Source organism: Eumetopias jubatus, unplaced genomic scaffold, assembly GCF_037043125.1.
Source record: "Eumetopias jubatus isolate StellerSeaLion01/CBP00866 unplaced genomic scaffold, mEumJub1_p1.0 scaffold_16, whole genome shotgun sequence".
Classification (NCBI taxonomy): Eukaryota; Metazoa; Chordata; class Mammalia; order Carnivora; family Otariidae; genus Eumetopias; species Eumetopias jubatus.
Window position 1 is genome coordinate 62,344,837 of NW_028274822.1, and position 15,809 is coordinate 62,360,645.

Below are 15,809 nucleotides of genomic sequence, written 5' to 3' on the forward strand. Positions count from 1 at the left end.
ATCAGGATAAAACCTTTTGCACAGCAAAGGAAACAGTTGACAAAACCAAAATACAACCAACAGAATGGGAGAAGATATTTGCAAATGTCTTATCAGATAGAGGGCCAGTATCCAAAATCTATAAAGAATTTATCAAACTCAACACCCAAAGAACAAATAATCCAATCAGGATGGGTGCCTGGGTGGCTCAGTTGGTTAAACGCCTGCCTTTGGCTAGGGTCCTGATCTCAGTGTCCTGGGATCAAGCCCCACCTCGGGCTCCCTGTCTGCTTCTCCCTCTTCCTCTGCCCCTCCCCCCTGCTCATGCGCAGGCGCTCTCTCTCTCAAATATATTTTTTAAAAATAATCCAATCAGGAAATGGGCAGAAGACATGAACAGACGTTTCTCCGAAGAAGACATACAAATGGACAATAGACACATGAAAAAGTGCTCAGCATCACTCGGCATCAGGGAAATACAAATCAAAACCACAGTGAGATACCACCTCACACTGGTCAGAATGGCTAAAGTTAACAACACAGAAAACAACAGATGTTGTCAAGGATGTGGAGAAAGGGGAACACTTTAGCATTGTTGGTGGGGATGCAAACTGGTGCAGCCACTCTGGAAAACAGTATGGAAGTTCCTCAAAAAATTAAAAAACAGAACTACCCTATGACCCAGCAATTGCACTATTTACCCCAAAGGTACAAATGTAGTGATCCGAAGGGGCACCTGTACCCCATGTTTATAGCAGCAATGTCCACAATAGCCAAACTATGGAAAGAGCCCATATGTCCACTGACAGATGAATGGATAAAGAAGATGTGGTACATATATACAATGGAATACTACTTAGCCATCAAAAAAATTAAATCTTGCCATTTGCAATGATGTGGATGGAACTAGAGGGTATTATGCTGAGTGAAATAAGTCAATCAGCGAAAGACAATTATCATATGATCTCACTCATATGTGGAATTTAAGAAATAAAACAGAGGAGCATAGGGGAATGGAGGGAAAAATAAAGCAAGACGAAATCAGAGAGGGAGACAGACCATAAAGGACTCTTAATCATAGGAAACAAACAGGGTTGCTGGAGCGGAGGTGGGTAGAGGAATAGGGTAACCGGGTGAAGAACATTAAGGAGGGCATGTGATGTAATGAGCACTGGGCATTATATAAGACTGATGAATCACTGAACTCTACCTCTGAAACTAATAATATACTATATGTTAATAAAAAAAATTCATTGCAGAAACTTGAAGTTCAATAATCAAGATATTCTGGATGCAGAAATTATGTTTTAAACAGAAAAGGATTTCATAATTTAGCTAATACTCATTGAAGAATTAAGTCTTCTACCTCAAAATGCTGATTTTACAAGTGCTTCAAATTTAATTTTTAATGTTTTTCTAAAGAAAAATCTAAACATTTATTAATTGTAATTGTTTATAATTAATTATATTTAAGACTTCTATGAAGGAATATTACAATTAACCATTGTAGAAGTAAATATCCAGTTTCTGCTGTCCATAATCTGATTGATTGGATCATAGTATTTATATATGCATTAGTGTGTGGTTTTCAAATAAATATCTGTGAATCATAAAAAAAGCCTGCATTTCTTTTTTTTCCAAGCATATATATTTTTTTAAATTTTTATTGTTATGTTAATCACCATACATTACATCATTCGTTTTTGATGTAGTGTTCCATGATTCATTGTTTGTGCATAACACCCAGTGCTCCACGCAGAATGTGCCCTCTTTAATACCCATCACCAGGCTAACCCATCCCCCCACCCCCCTCCCCTCTAGAACCCTCAGTTTGTTTTTCAGAGTCCATCCTCTCTCATGGTTCGTCTCCCCCTCTGACTTACTCCCCTTCATTCATTCTTCCCCTCCTGCTATCTTTTTTTTTTCTTAACATATATTGCATTATTTGTTTCAGAAGTACAGATCTGTGATTCAACAGTCTTGCACAATTCACAGCGCTCACCATAGCACATACCCTCCCCAATGTCTATCACCCAGCGACCCCATCCCTCCCACCCCCCATCACTCCAGCAACCCTCAGTTTGTTTCCTGAGATTAAGAATTACTCATATCAGTGAGGTCATATGATACATGTCTTTCTCTGACTGACTTATTTCACTCAGCATAACACCCTCCAGTTCCAACCACGTCGTTGCAAATGGCAAGATCGCATTCCTTTTGATGGCTGCATAATATTCCATTGTGTATATATACCACATCTTCTTTATTCATTCATCTGTCGATGGACATCTTGGCTCTTTCCACAGTTTAAAAGCCTGCATTTCTGAATTCAAATACTATGAACCCTAGATTTTCCTAATTATACATAGCAAATAAAAGACAACGTATTCTCAAAGCACTTGCCACCCTTCTCTAATATCTTCTCATTCTATTCTTCTCTGATACATGAATCTATCTTTTGAAATATGATTAACTACTACATAAGAAAGGGATGCTATTATTTCTTGGAAGATGAGGTTTGGATCTTTTCCAAGTTCTGTATATCACAAAGAGCAGAGAAATCAAGCATAACAGCAATTCAGAAGTTTACGGAAAAGATGCTTTTTAAAGGTACAATTTATATTTAAAACCCAAAGTCTCAATTCAGTATGAGATGTTAGGAAAAAGAAAATGACTGGACATGAACAAAGACTGATGCACAAGAATAGTATTTTCAGACTTGACAGGAAAAAAAATGGAGAGTCTGTCAAACAAAAGGGAAATAAATTTAGCCATATGTCAGGATACAAGGGACTATTTAATGACATGGGAAGATGTTCACATCACATACAATGTTAAGTGAAGAGAACAGAATACTGTGCATACAGTTCTCGTCTCCATTTCATACAGCACAAGTAGATTCACAGTGGATGCTTCTGGCTGTTGAAATTATGGGTAACATTTCTTCTTTAAACATTTACACATTTCCCCAATTTCTATAGTGGGATTCTGCTCAGAATTACATGGAGGGAAAAGGTTATAAAAATATTTAGGAAAACGTCTCCTCAAGTTCATTCTGCCAACCTCATCCTAATCAAACTCCCCAAAGCAAAACTGTATGGTAAGAACCAATGATTCATTCAGAAATGAACCCAAATCCCTTACTTTCCAATAAGATTCAAGATCAGTTTGAAAGCAGAATTGTAGAAGATTCTCACAGAATGAACAATCACTTTCTATAACAGGTCAATTCTGATGGTTGTGAAACACCATTCATAAGGTTAAAATAAAAAATAAAATAGTAAGATATGCTCGCAACATAAAATTGATATTTAGTTGTTTTTTTAAAAGATTTATTTATTTGAGCATGAGAGAGAGACAGAGAGCGCCAGCGTGCGAATGGGGGAAGGGGCAAAGGGAGAGAATATCCAAGTAGACTCCTCTGCTGAGCTCGGAGCCCGACATGGGGCTCCATCCTAGGAGCCATGAGATCAGGACCAAGAGTCGGTCACTTAACAGACTGAGCCACCCAGGCACTCCTGATACTTAATTATTTTAGTAGGTTTTTATTAGTAGGTTTTATTTAGTAGGTTATTTTAGTAGTAATTATTAAAGTAGGTTTCCTGATATTTAGCATCTAATTTGTTTAAAATGAAATAGAAGAATATGTATGTGACAAAGGCTTACAATGACTCTTTTAAGCAATGAGGGTGTCCCCTTGACACTTAGAAGGACTGCTAGTGTCTCCCTCAGATGGCCTCACTAACGCCTTCTGATTGGCTGCTGGTAATGGTCTTGCAGCATGAACATACACAACACTCCAGAGTCATTCTGTAAGCATCTGCGGGCAGGCATTATTTTTTTAAATTTTTATTGTTATGTTAATCACCATACATTACATCATTAGTTTTTGATGTAGTGTTCCATGATTCATTGTTTGCGTATAACACCCAGTGCTCCATGGAGAACGTGCCCTCTTTAATACCTGTCACCGGGCTAACCCATTACCCCACCCCCTCCCCTCTAGAACCCTCAGTTTGTTTGTCTCAGAGTCCATAGTCTCTCATGGTTCGTCTCCCCCGCTGATTTCCCCCTCCTTCAGTCTTCCCTTCCTGCTATCTCTGCACCTCAGGAGATGACATGGTTTTTAACAGAAAAGGTTCAAAAACTATTAGAAAAGTGAAGGAACCATATGTCAAATATCATCCACACTGTATAAGAACATTATGCCTATCTTGCTCCTTTCTCTATTCTATTGGTACTTCCACTGAAGCTGACAATCCCTCAGCCTAATTGCTCTGTACTCCTGTAAATCATGAAGTTTACTTTTCTCATGGTAATATATTTGTTTTGTCTCATAGTTTTGTTGAAATCTTTTCTTTTATCCCTACTGTTTCTTTTCAAGGTATACCAATTTAAAAAAATCCAGTCTTAAGCTAGCATCCCATAATACCACTTCCTTATTTTTCCACAGTGGTTCTTACTCTTTGAGGCTGTGTACTCTTTAGGAAACTGAGGAAAGCTATGGACCTCTCTCCAGAAAAATTCACATACATACACTTTGTGAAATAAACACACATTTTTTATATTTCAGGGGATTCACAGACTTTCGTCAGCCCCATTCAAGGACTCTCAGGATACTAACTCTTGGTGCATATGGCTTCTATGTTTTAGTTCATTATTATACAAATGCTTATATGGATTTGTCACTTAGCATGCTTTAAACATTATTTTTAAGAGACAACACTTGCTGCCATAAAAATTAGACAGGGATAAACTGATACAACCTTTACTCACTCAGTAGCTTTGTAACTGGAAGGTACATTCAATTACTGCAGCACCTATGGGAGCACTTCTACAACAATGAACAAGAAGAATGTGGGCCCTGCTGGCAAGAAGGTCACAAGGTAAAAGAAGGGCTGAGAATCTAACAAGAGGATACCAACATGACATGACTGAAGAATTCCAGGCTGGAAGCAGGGACAGCAGTCAAAGCTGATGTGATAAACTAGACAAAGAAGATGACAGGCTGGGTTAGGATAGTGTTGGGAGGAAACTAACAAGATCTAGAATGAGAAACATCAACAGGGCTTGGCTGTTAGGTAGAAGTCAGAGACGACACAGAAGTTCTGTGCTGAGCACACTGAAATGGGGAAACAGGAGAAGATGGTTTGGGAGAAAACAGATGGGTTCTCCTGGCCTGCTGTAGGCCCTAGCTAGCAGACAGCTGGATGAACGGGTGTATGCTCAGAGAGATTGGTGCATAAATGGGAGCTTTAGTAGCCAGAACAAAAACCATGGAAAAGGGTACAGTTGCTCAGAGAGAGATGAGCCCAGGATAAAAATCTGAAGGACCAAGCAGAGTCTAAAAGAGGCAGAAAAAGATATCAGGGGAGAAAACTGGGAGAGTGTGGTTCCTTTCCTGTTCAGATGCCACTATCATCTGTTTTCCTAAAGGAAGTTTCTCTGAATCCTTTGGGCATCTTTAATCTTACAAATAGGTGGAGAGCTGTATAAACAAAAATGTTTACAACCATTTTATAGTATGGTCTTTCTATAAATCAAAATCAATGTGTATTTATAGTACACATTAAAAAACATTAAATAAATATAAAGAAAGTTCAGGAATAAGTTAAGTGATATCAGATAACAATCACTGCTTTCATCACATAATACTGTATCTTTAAACCGATAATTAAGACAACAGAAATGTGAAGTAAAACTATATATCATATTTCTAAAACATAATAGCTTTGTATATGTATTACAATTTATGATGTATTTTGACCACAATCCTATTTGTTACATAAAAGCCATAATTAAAGTGCAGAGAATTTTTATCCTCCTTCTGCCAATGAAGAAATCAACACTCAGAGAGGTAAAGGGACTCTTCTAAAACCACAGTATAGAGAATGGCAGAGCAATTCCCACTAAGCCATGATGCTCTCATGTAGTTCAGTATCATATGGGGAAAGAATTTCCTATTCTGTGAATTTCAAGTATAAACTTCGAGTGTGTGTGTCTGTGTGTGTGTGTGTGTGTGAGAGAGAGAGAGAGAGAGAGAGGAACAAACACTGTTTTTACTTTGCACCATTATGCCACTACTTTTCGCTGGTCTGGCTGTATAGAGACACTGGTTCAAGTGGCTGAGGCTAGACCAGCAGTGCAGTAAGCAGCTGACTCACCTAATCTGCTGCGTCTCATCTCCTCTGGTGAGACGGGCCGCAGCTTTCTCTCTGCTTTGATTTCTTCTAACATTCTTTCATGGAGGCTCCGTGGCCGTGGTGGAGTGGGTTTCAGTTTTCTGGCTGAGACCTTGGGGGGAAAAAAAGTAACGGCTATAGACTTCAGTGGATGTCTTTAAATAATTCTTACTGAAGTCCACTCCTATAGTACAGTATTATGAAATTGTATTTCATTGATTGCAACACTGATAAAGGACTACTTTAAGCTATAGGGAGATTACTGGATTTCACAGTAACAGTCATATGTGCTCAACCAATTGTAAGGAGTCAGTTTTGCTGAAGTTATAATTATGTTCACAATATGCTACCATGATAGGCAATCAACTGAAATGTAACCTATACTTTATTACTATTACTGTTTTTAAAAGTAACATTTTTGAGTAAATCATCACAATCTTCTTAGATTACTCTTGTTATCTTCTTTCTATAGTTGAAGAAATAAAGGCTCAGAGAGGCTGATTAATTTGCTTAAGGACATGTGGCTACTAAACTGCACCATAACTCAAGTTGTTTTGAGTTAAATCATCTTAAGACAGCTTTGTATTGAATAATTTTAAGTATTTTTTCTGTCACTGAAGAGTATAACTTACAGTTAGGCTTCATCATTCTGAGAATAAAAGATCAGTGTAAAACTACGTGTAAAAACTACGAGAGCTGAGTTCTAGAGACCATGTCCTAGAGGACAGCACATTGCTATGTGACCTGCAACCAATGGGAACACTCAGATCACATACCGGATTTAAAGGGGGTCTTGATCTGATGAAGTCCAGGATGATTTCATGAGCACTTTTTTTTAACCGAGGGGGAATATCACCATTGACCTGGAAAGAGACAAAAAGTACAAGATTCATATGACTATAGGATTATCATTCTAAGTTTCTGGATACAGCTATTACCTCAAATTACTGAAAGTGTACTTTGGCTCTACCAAAGACATATTTCGAATCAATAAAATGGAGAATAAATAGCTGAGTGATTCGGAGCAAAAACAACCCATATAGAATTGAAGAAAATACAAATTCATAAAGTGAATCACTAGTTCTACCACTTGGTGAAAATATATACTAGATTCATCCTTTCCTACAAAAAGTTTCTAAAATTATGAATGTGAGTGGAATAAATAATACTATGCTTATTAATTATTTTATAACTTATAAAGCCTTTTACTTCTTATTTTCATCCTTGTACAAAACCTAGCTACCAGGAAGGACTGGTGACTTGAGTCACATTCTATAGATAAAACTCAGGCTCATGTCAAGGAGGGTATCTGCTGCAGTCACACAATTACTAAGTTCGAGAGTTTTGGTAGAGCCCTCATCTGCCTCTGACTCCTGCTCTTATGTACTCTCTTTATAGCAATGTGTTATAGAAAGAAAGTTTTTAAAAAAGATTTTATTTATTTATTTGATAGAGAGAGAGAGACACAGCAAGAGAGGGAACACAAGCAGGGGGAGTGGGAGAGGAAGAAGCAGGCTTCCCGTGGAGCAGGGAGCCCGATGCGGGGCTTGATCCCAGGACCCTGGGATCGTGACCTGAGCCAAAGGCAGACGCTTAACCAACTGAGCCACCAAGGTGCCCCTAAAAAGAAATTTTTAAAAGCAATTTAAGAAAACCCCAGAAACGCACAAAAAATAACAATTTAAACTCACATTCTGACTACCCCAGAAGGCACAGTTGTGACCATTTTGTCCTATTTATTTCCCAGTCTTAATATGAAAAAAATAGAACCTGCCTAGGCATTTTCTGTCATGCTCCTCATGAAAGATGGATGAAAAAAGAAATGTTAACAAGTTATAAATTTTTAAAAATGACAAATACCTAATACTTCTCAAAATCCAGAAAATTAGCATACTGTTTTCATTAATGCCTGACTGAAATCTCCTTTCCCCCTCTACTTTGGAGACCTCTTTGATTACCCCATCATATTCTAATAACTTTATAATATCAATTTTGTTGGAGAGAAGAAAAAGATAATTTGGTTATTCCTCTTCCATCAATGGTTGATTTTTTTATTTCAACAGGTTAGAAATGTTTCTTTATGCTTCACAACTTGTTATTGGAAATGTCACTTAAATTTTAGAATTACTGTAAAATTCAGTAAAATCTTTTAAGTTTTTTTTTAAAGATTTATTTATTTGAGAGAGAGTGTGAGAGCCAGAGGGGGGGAGGGGCAGAGGGAGAAGCAGACTCCCAGCTGAGCGAGGAGCCTCACACAGGGCTTGATTCCAGGACCCTGAGATCATGACCTGAGCCGAATGCAGACACTTAACTGACTGAGCCACCCAGGCCACCCTCAGGTATTTTTGTAAGACTAAGATTTCAGGGTGTGGACAGCTTTCTTGTCCTCACCAACCTTAAATACTACTTTAATTGCTCACAAGTCATTAATCAGTTGGTTATTCCTCACTGCAGATGTGTAAGTTTAGATTTTTTGTCCATGTTGCTACTTTGTGTCCACTGACAAATAATGTTAAATATATTTTTTATTATTTATTTATTTATTTATTTATTTGACAGAGAGAGACACAGCGAGAGCAGGAACACAAGCAGGGGGAGTGGGGGAGGGAGAAGCAGGCTTCCTGCTGAGCAGGGAGCCTGATGCGGGGCTCGATCCCAGGACCCTGGGATCATGACCTTGAGTCGAAGGCAGACGCTTAACGACTGAGCCACCCAGGCGCCACCTTAAATATATTTTTTTAAAAAAGGATCTGAATTGCCACTCCCAAGCCCAGTCTGCTCCCCAAATGCGACCCCTCTGAGCACAGGGTGTGTGACAAGCTTGCTGTGACCTACACAGCATCCACTCTCTTCTTCCCTGGGCCACACCTCCCACCCCTGAATGAAGGCAGGATGGCCCATGGAAAGATTTAGTAGTAAAAGCTGCTTGAACTGCTAGTACTTGGTGTAAGGAGGGCATGTCTGCTAGCAGCCCAGCTGGAGGCTTAATGTGACATGACGACAACCCTCTACCTATGGATTTGGTGTTACATAAGATTTTTTTAAAAATCCTTATTGTCTGGAACAACTTAATCAGACTTTCCTATTATTTTCAACTCTACTCCTGAGCAGAATAATACATATCTTTCTAGCCATTTTTCATATGATTTTACTTCAATGTTTACTTTCCATCACAACACCAGTGTTTAGGGAATTGGTTTAAATAAGGCCAGGGTTGTAAACTCCGTTCCCCAAACAAGCACGTGAGTTCAGTTTCCACACTAGTCAGAAACTGTACCCTGGATCCCAATTACAAAATGTGCATCAGTGCTCGTGAGGTAGATGGCAGAACAGTATGGAAGTGAGTCAGTGAAAGTCCGTACCAGGATGAAAAAAAGTAACTTTGTGCTAATGTCATTCTGCTGCTGATTCAGTGAAATTATTTTCCTATAAATACAGAACACATACTGAAACAAGCTCTCTGAGCTGCAATGATAAATGATTCCTGGATGAACAAAATAGTGAGCCACAAGTAAATAAGACATTTATACAACTTGATCTCATTTCTGAGACACAATACCTTAACTTCTAAATAACAGATGTTGTTTCTACATCTTCATTTTTAAAAGGTGAGTTATTTGAAGCTATTTGTTAGAATTACAGCATTTTACTCAAACATTTTAGAAAAAGCCAGTTTAAATCTTTTACACTTCTGTAACTTAATATTCTGGGTAATATCCAATATGGCTAAGCCACCAACTCCCAAAAACAGCACAACTGTACCGAAAACAGAGGATTACTAAGGTATGGTTATGTAGTTCAAACCTGAGAATGAAATTAAAAACATCTCAGCATAGTGCTTCGGGTACAGATAGACCATGTTTGAAAGCTCTCTGTGTTCACTCTTTATAAAAATGTTTGTTTTTATTTTTATTTATTTATTTTTTGTTTGGTTTTTTTATCCCACTTTCTCATGTGTTTGTTGGCCATCTGGATGTCTTCTTTGGAAAAATGTCTGTTCATGTCTTCTGCCCATTTCTTGATTGGATCATTTGTTCTTTGGGTGTTGAGTTTAAGAAGTTCTTTATAGATTTTTGATACTAGCCCTTTATCTGATATGTCATTTGCAAATGTCTTCTTCCATTCTGTCGGTTGTCTTTTGGTTTTGTTGACTGTTTCTTTTGCTGTGCAAAAGCTTTTTATCTTGGTGGAAGTCCCAATAGTTCATTTTTGCCCTTGTTTCCCTTGTCTTTGGCCATGTTTCTAGGAAGATGTTGCTGCGGCTGAGGTCGAAGAGGTTGCTGTCTGTGTTCTCCTTTAGGATTTTAATGGACTCCTGTCTCACGTTGAGGTCTTTCAACCATTTGGAGTCTATTTTTGTGTGTGGTGTAAGGAAATGGTCCAGTTTCATTCTTCTGCATGTGGCTGTCCAATTTTCCCAACACCATTGGTTGAAGAGACTGTCTTTTTTCCATTGGACATTCTTTCCTGCTTTGTCAAAGATGAGTTGACCATAGAGTTCAGGGTCCATTTCTGGGCTCTCTATTCTGTTCCATTCATCTATGTGTCTGTTTCTATGCCAGTACCATACTGTCTTGATGATGACAGCTTTGTAATAGAGCTGGAAGTCTGGAATTGTGATGCCACCAGCTCTGCTTTTCTTTTTCAACATTCCTCTGGCTATTCACGGTCTTTTCTGTTTCCATACAAATTTTAGGATTATTTGCTCCATTTCTTTGAAAAAAGTGGATGGTATTTTGATAGGGATTGCATTGACTGTGTAGATTGCTCTAGGTAGCATTGACATCTTCACAATGTTTGTTCTTCCAATCCATGAGCATGGAACGTTTTTCCATTTCTTTGTGTCTTCCTCAATTTCTTTCATGGGTATTTTATAGTTTTCTGAGTACAGATCCTTTGCCTCTTTGGTTAGATTTATTCCTAGGTATCTTATGGTTTTGGGTGCAATTTAAATGGGATCGACTCTTTCATTTCTCTTTCTTCTGTCTTGTTGTTGGTGTATAGGAATGCCACTGATTTCTGTGCATTGATTTTATATCCTGCTACTTGACTGAATTCCTGTATGAGTTCTAGCAGTTTTGGGGTGGAGTCTTTTGGGTTTTCCACATACAGTATCATATCATCTGCAAAGAGTGAGAGTTTGACTTCCTCTTTGCCGATTTGGATGCCTTTGATTTCTTTTTGTTGTCTGATTGCTGTGGCTAGGATTTCTAATACTATGTTGAATAGCAGTGGTGAGAGTGGACATCCCTGCCGCGTTCCTGACCTTAGGGGAAAAGCTCTCAGCCTTTCCCCATTGAGAATGATATTCGCTGTAGATTTTTCATAGATGGCTTTTATGATATTGAGGTATGTGCCCTCTATCCCTATACTCTGAAGAGTTTTGATCAAGAAAGGATGCTGTACTTTGTCAAATGCTTTTTCTGCATCTATTGAGAGGATCATATGATTCTTGTTCTTTCTTTTGTTAATGTATTGTATCACGTTGATTGATTTGCGGATGTTGAACCAGCCTTGCAGCCCAGGGATAAATCCCACTTGGTCGTGGTGAATAATCCTTTTAATGTACTGTTGGATCCTATCGGCTAGTATTTTGGTGAGAATTTTTGCATCCATGTTCATCAAGGATATTGGTCTGTAATTCTCCTTTTTGATGGGGTCTTTGTCTGGTTTTGGGATCAAGGTAATGGTGGCCTCATAAAATGAGTTCGGAAGTTTTCCTTCCATTTCTATTTTTTGGAACAGTTTCAGGAGAATAGGTATTAATTCTTCTTGAAATGTTTGGTAGAATTCCCCAGAGAAGCCATCTGGCCCTGGGCTTTTGTTTGTTGGGAGATTTTTGATGACTGCTTCACTTTCCTTAGTGGTTATAGGTCTGTTCAGATTTTCTATTTCTTCCTGGTTCAGTTTTGGTAGTTGATACATCTCTAGGAATGCATCCATTACTTCCAGATTATCTAATCTGCTGGCATAGAGTTGCTCATAATATGTTCTTATAGTTGTTTGTATTTCTTTGGTGTTGGTTGTGATCTCTCCTCTTTCATTCATGATTTTATTGATTTGGGTCCTTTCTCTTTTCTTTTTGATCAGTCTGGCCAGGGGTTTATCAATCTTGTTAATTCAAAGAACCAGCTCCTAGTTTCATTGGTCTGTTCTACTGTTTTTTGGTTTCTATTTCGTTGATTTCTGCTCTGATCTTTATGATTTCTCTTCTCCTGCTGGGTTTAGGCTTTCCTTGCTGTTCTTTCTCCAGCTCCTTTAGGTGTAGGGTTAGGTTGTGTATTTGAGACCCTTCTTGTTTCTTGAGAAAGGCTTATATTGCTATATACTTTCCTCTTAGGACTGCCTTTGCTGCATCCCAGAGATTTTGAACAGTTGTGTTTTCATTTTCATTGGTTTCCATGAATTTTTTTTAATTCTTCTTTAATTTCCTGGTTGACCCATTCATTCTTTAGGAGATGCTCTTTAGCCTCCATGTATTTGAGTTCTTTCCGACTTTCCGCTTGTGACTGGGTTCTAGTTTGAAAGCATTGTGGTCTGAAAATATGCAGGGAATAATCCCAATCTTTTGGTACCGGTTGAGACCTGATTTGTGGCCTAGGATGTGATCTATTCTGGAGAACGTTTCATGGGCACTAGAGAAGAATGTGTTTTCTGTTGCTTTTGGATGGAATGTTCTGAATATGTCTGTGAAGTCCATTTGGTCCTGTGTGTCATTTAAAGTCTTTATTTCCTTGTTGATCTTTTGCTTAGATGATCTGTCCATTTCAGTGAGGGGGGTGTTAAAGTCCCCCACTATTATTGTATTGTTGTCAATGTGTTTCTTTGCTTTTGTTATTAATAGGCTTATGTAATTGGCTGCTCCCATGTTTAGGGGCATAGATATTTACAATTGTTAATTGTAACTTCTTGTTGGATAGACCCTTTAAGTATGATGTAGTGTCCTTCCTCATCTCTTATAACAGTCTTCGATTTAAAATCTAATTTGTCTGATATAAGGAATGCCACCCCAGCTTTCTTTTGGTGTCCATTAGCATGGTAAATGGTTCTCCACCCCCTCACTTTCAATCTGGGGTGTCTTTGGGTCTAAAATGAGTCTCTTGCAGACAGCATATTGATGGGTCTTGTTTTTTAATCCAATCTGATACCCTGTGTCTTTTGATTGGGGCATTTAGCCCATTTAGTAATGATTGGGTAATGATTGAAAGATAGGAATTTAGTGCCATTGTATTGCCTGTAAGGTGACTGTGACTGTATATTGTCTCTGTTCCTTTCTGGTCTATGTTACTTTTAGGCTCTCTCTTTGCTTAGAGGACCCCTTTCGATATTTCTTGGAGGGCTGGTTTCGTGTTTGCAAATTCCTTTAGTTTTTGTTTAGCCTGGAACCTTTTTATCTCTCCTTCTAATTTCAATGAAAGCCTAGCTGGATATAGTATTCTTGGCTGCATATTTTTCTTGTTTAGTGCTCTGAAGATATCATGCCAGTCCTTTCTGGCCTGCCAGGTCTCTGTGGATACCTTGTTGCCAATCTAATGTTTCTACCATTGTAGGTCACAGATCTGTTCTCCCCAGCTGCTTTCAGGACTCTTTGTCTCTGAGACTCGTAAGTTTTACTACTAGATGTCCGGGTGTTGCCCTCTTTTTATTGATCTTGAGGGGGCTTCTTTGTGCCTCCTGGATTTTGATGCCTGTTTCCTTCCCCAAGTTAGGCAAGTTCTCTGCTATTATTTGCTCCAATATACCTTCTGCCCTTCTCTCTCTTTCTTCTTCTTCTGGGATCCCAATTATTCTAATATTGTTTCATCTCATGGCATCACTTATCTCTAGAATTCTGCCCTCATGATCCAGTAGTTATCTCTCTTTTTCTCAGCTTCTTTATTTTCCATCATTTGGTCTTCTATCTCTTCTGCCTCATTTATCTTAGCAGTTACAGCCTCCATTTTTGATTGTACCTCATTAATAGCCTTTTTGATTTCGACTTGGTTAGATTTTAGTTCTTTTATTTCTCCAGAAAGGGTTTCTCTAATATCTTCCATGCTTTTTTCAAGGCCAGCTAATATCTTTAACATAATCATTCTGAACTCTAGTTCTGACATCTTACTAATGTCCGTATTGATTAGGTCACTGGCAGTCAGTACTGCCTCTTGTTCTTTTTTTTTGAGGTGATTTTTTCCGTCTTGTCAATTTGTCCAGAGGAGAATAGATGAATGAGAGAACAAAATGCTAACAGGGTAACAACGTCCCCAGAAAAATAGACACTAAACAAGTCAGAAGAGACCCTGATTCCTTAGATCAGGGGCTGCTATTCTTCTGGCCCAAAAGAATGTCTGTTAGCTGCAGGCAGATGTTTTTATTCTCTGAGCCTGGAGTAAAGGGTGTGAGAGCCTTCAAACGCACTTACATCCTTATGACCCATCAGCTCTGCTGCTTTTCACCATTCACTCACTTCTGGATGTTGGACCACCACTGACCGATCACCAACTCAAGAGAAGTGCTCCGGCTCCCTCCCGTGGCTCGGGAGAAAGCCAAAATATTTGTTTTTAAAGAAATTAGAAAGTGACGTTATACTGATAAGAATAAAAAAATTTTTAACACCCAGTTTTTGAAGTTAATTAAATGAGTAGCTGAACTTCCATTCTCATTTATCAGGTATATTTACACAAAAAAGGAATTAACAAGAATTTTAGCTTTTGAGACTGAAAACTTGAAAACTTCCCCACATGAACTTGCTCACCTCTGAACCTCCATCTGCCCAGCCCCTTGCTCAGTTTACTTAAATGAACTGCATGGATTTAGCCAGAGAAAGACATGAAAAGGAAAACAACAGTGTGAAGGAGAAACATCTATCCATTTGTCTTCATTTCCTACCCACAACCTCCAAGTTCAAAAAGTGTATTATTTATAGCTTAATAGATTAAATGGCAAGGAGATGCATCACTGATAATTATTATAAAGAACACATTTATAAAATCACCTGTCATTCTGAAGCTCACAGAACCTTCAACAAACAAAAAGCTTAAATATCTTGAGCCTTCAAAAAACTCTTTTATCTATTTTTGTCTTAAGTAAAGCAGAACCACTAATGATGACATAAGATTACAAGTAAAGGGGCGCCCGGATGGCTCAGTCGTTAAGCATCTGCCTTCTGCTCAGGTCATGATCTCAGGGTCCTGGGACCGAGCCCCACATTGGGCTCTCTGCCCTGCAGGGAGCCTGCTTCTCCCTCCCCCACCCCCCTACTTGTGTTCCCTCTCTCGCTGTGTCTCTGTCAAATAAATAAATTTTTAAAAATCTTAAAAAAAATCACAACTAAAAATGTACAAAGCTGATCTATAGTTTATGGATTAATATTGGGCCACAATCAGATTTCTTTTTTCCCTCAGCCTTTTTGAGGTTGAATTGACAAAGAAAAATTATGCATATTTAAAGTGTACAGCATGATTATCTGATATGTGTATATGCATTATGAAATGCTTACCACAACCAAGCTAATTAACACATCCGTCACCTCACACAGTTAGTTTTTTTTTTTTTTGTGGGAACACTTAAGATGTATGCTCTTAGCATATTTCAAGTACACAATAGAGTATTATTAACTATAGTCACCATGCTGAGTCCCCAGAACTTACTCATCTTATAACTGAAACC

General features: G+C 38.3%; 1 protein-coding gene across 1 annotated transcript in view; it reads right to left on the reverse strand.

The window, feature by feature from the left end:
* SPIRE1 (spire type actin nucleation factor 1) overlaps positions 1-15,809 on the reverse strand; it is a 208,912-nt gene that overhangs the window by 35,761 nt on the left and 157,342 nt on the right. Inside the window, exons 7-8 of the mRNA XM_028089379.2 lie at positions 6,938-7,024; positions 6,144-6,273 (exon numbers count right to left, since the gene is read on the reverse strand). Coding sequence (XP_027945180.2) covers positions 6,144-6,273; positions 6,938-7,024 — 217 coding nt within the window. The remainder of the gene's footprint in view (positions 1-6,143; positions 6,274-6,937; positions 7,025-15,809) is intronic.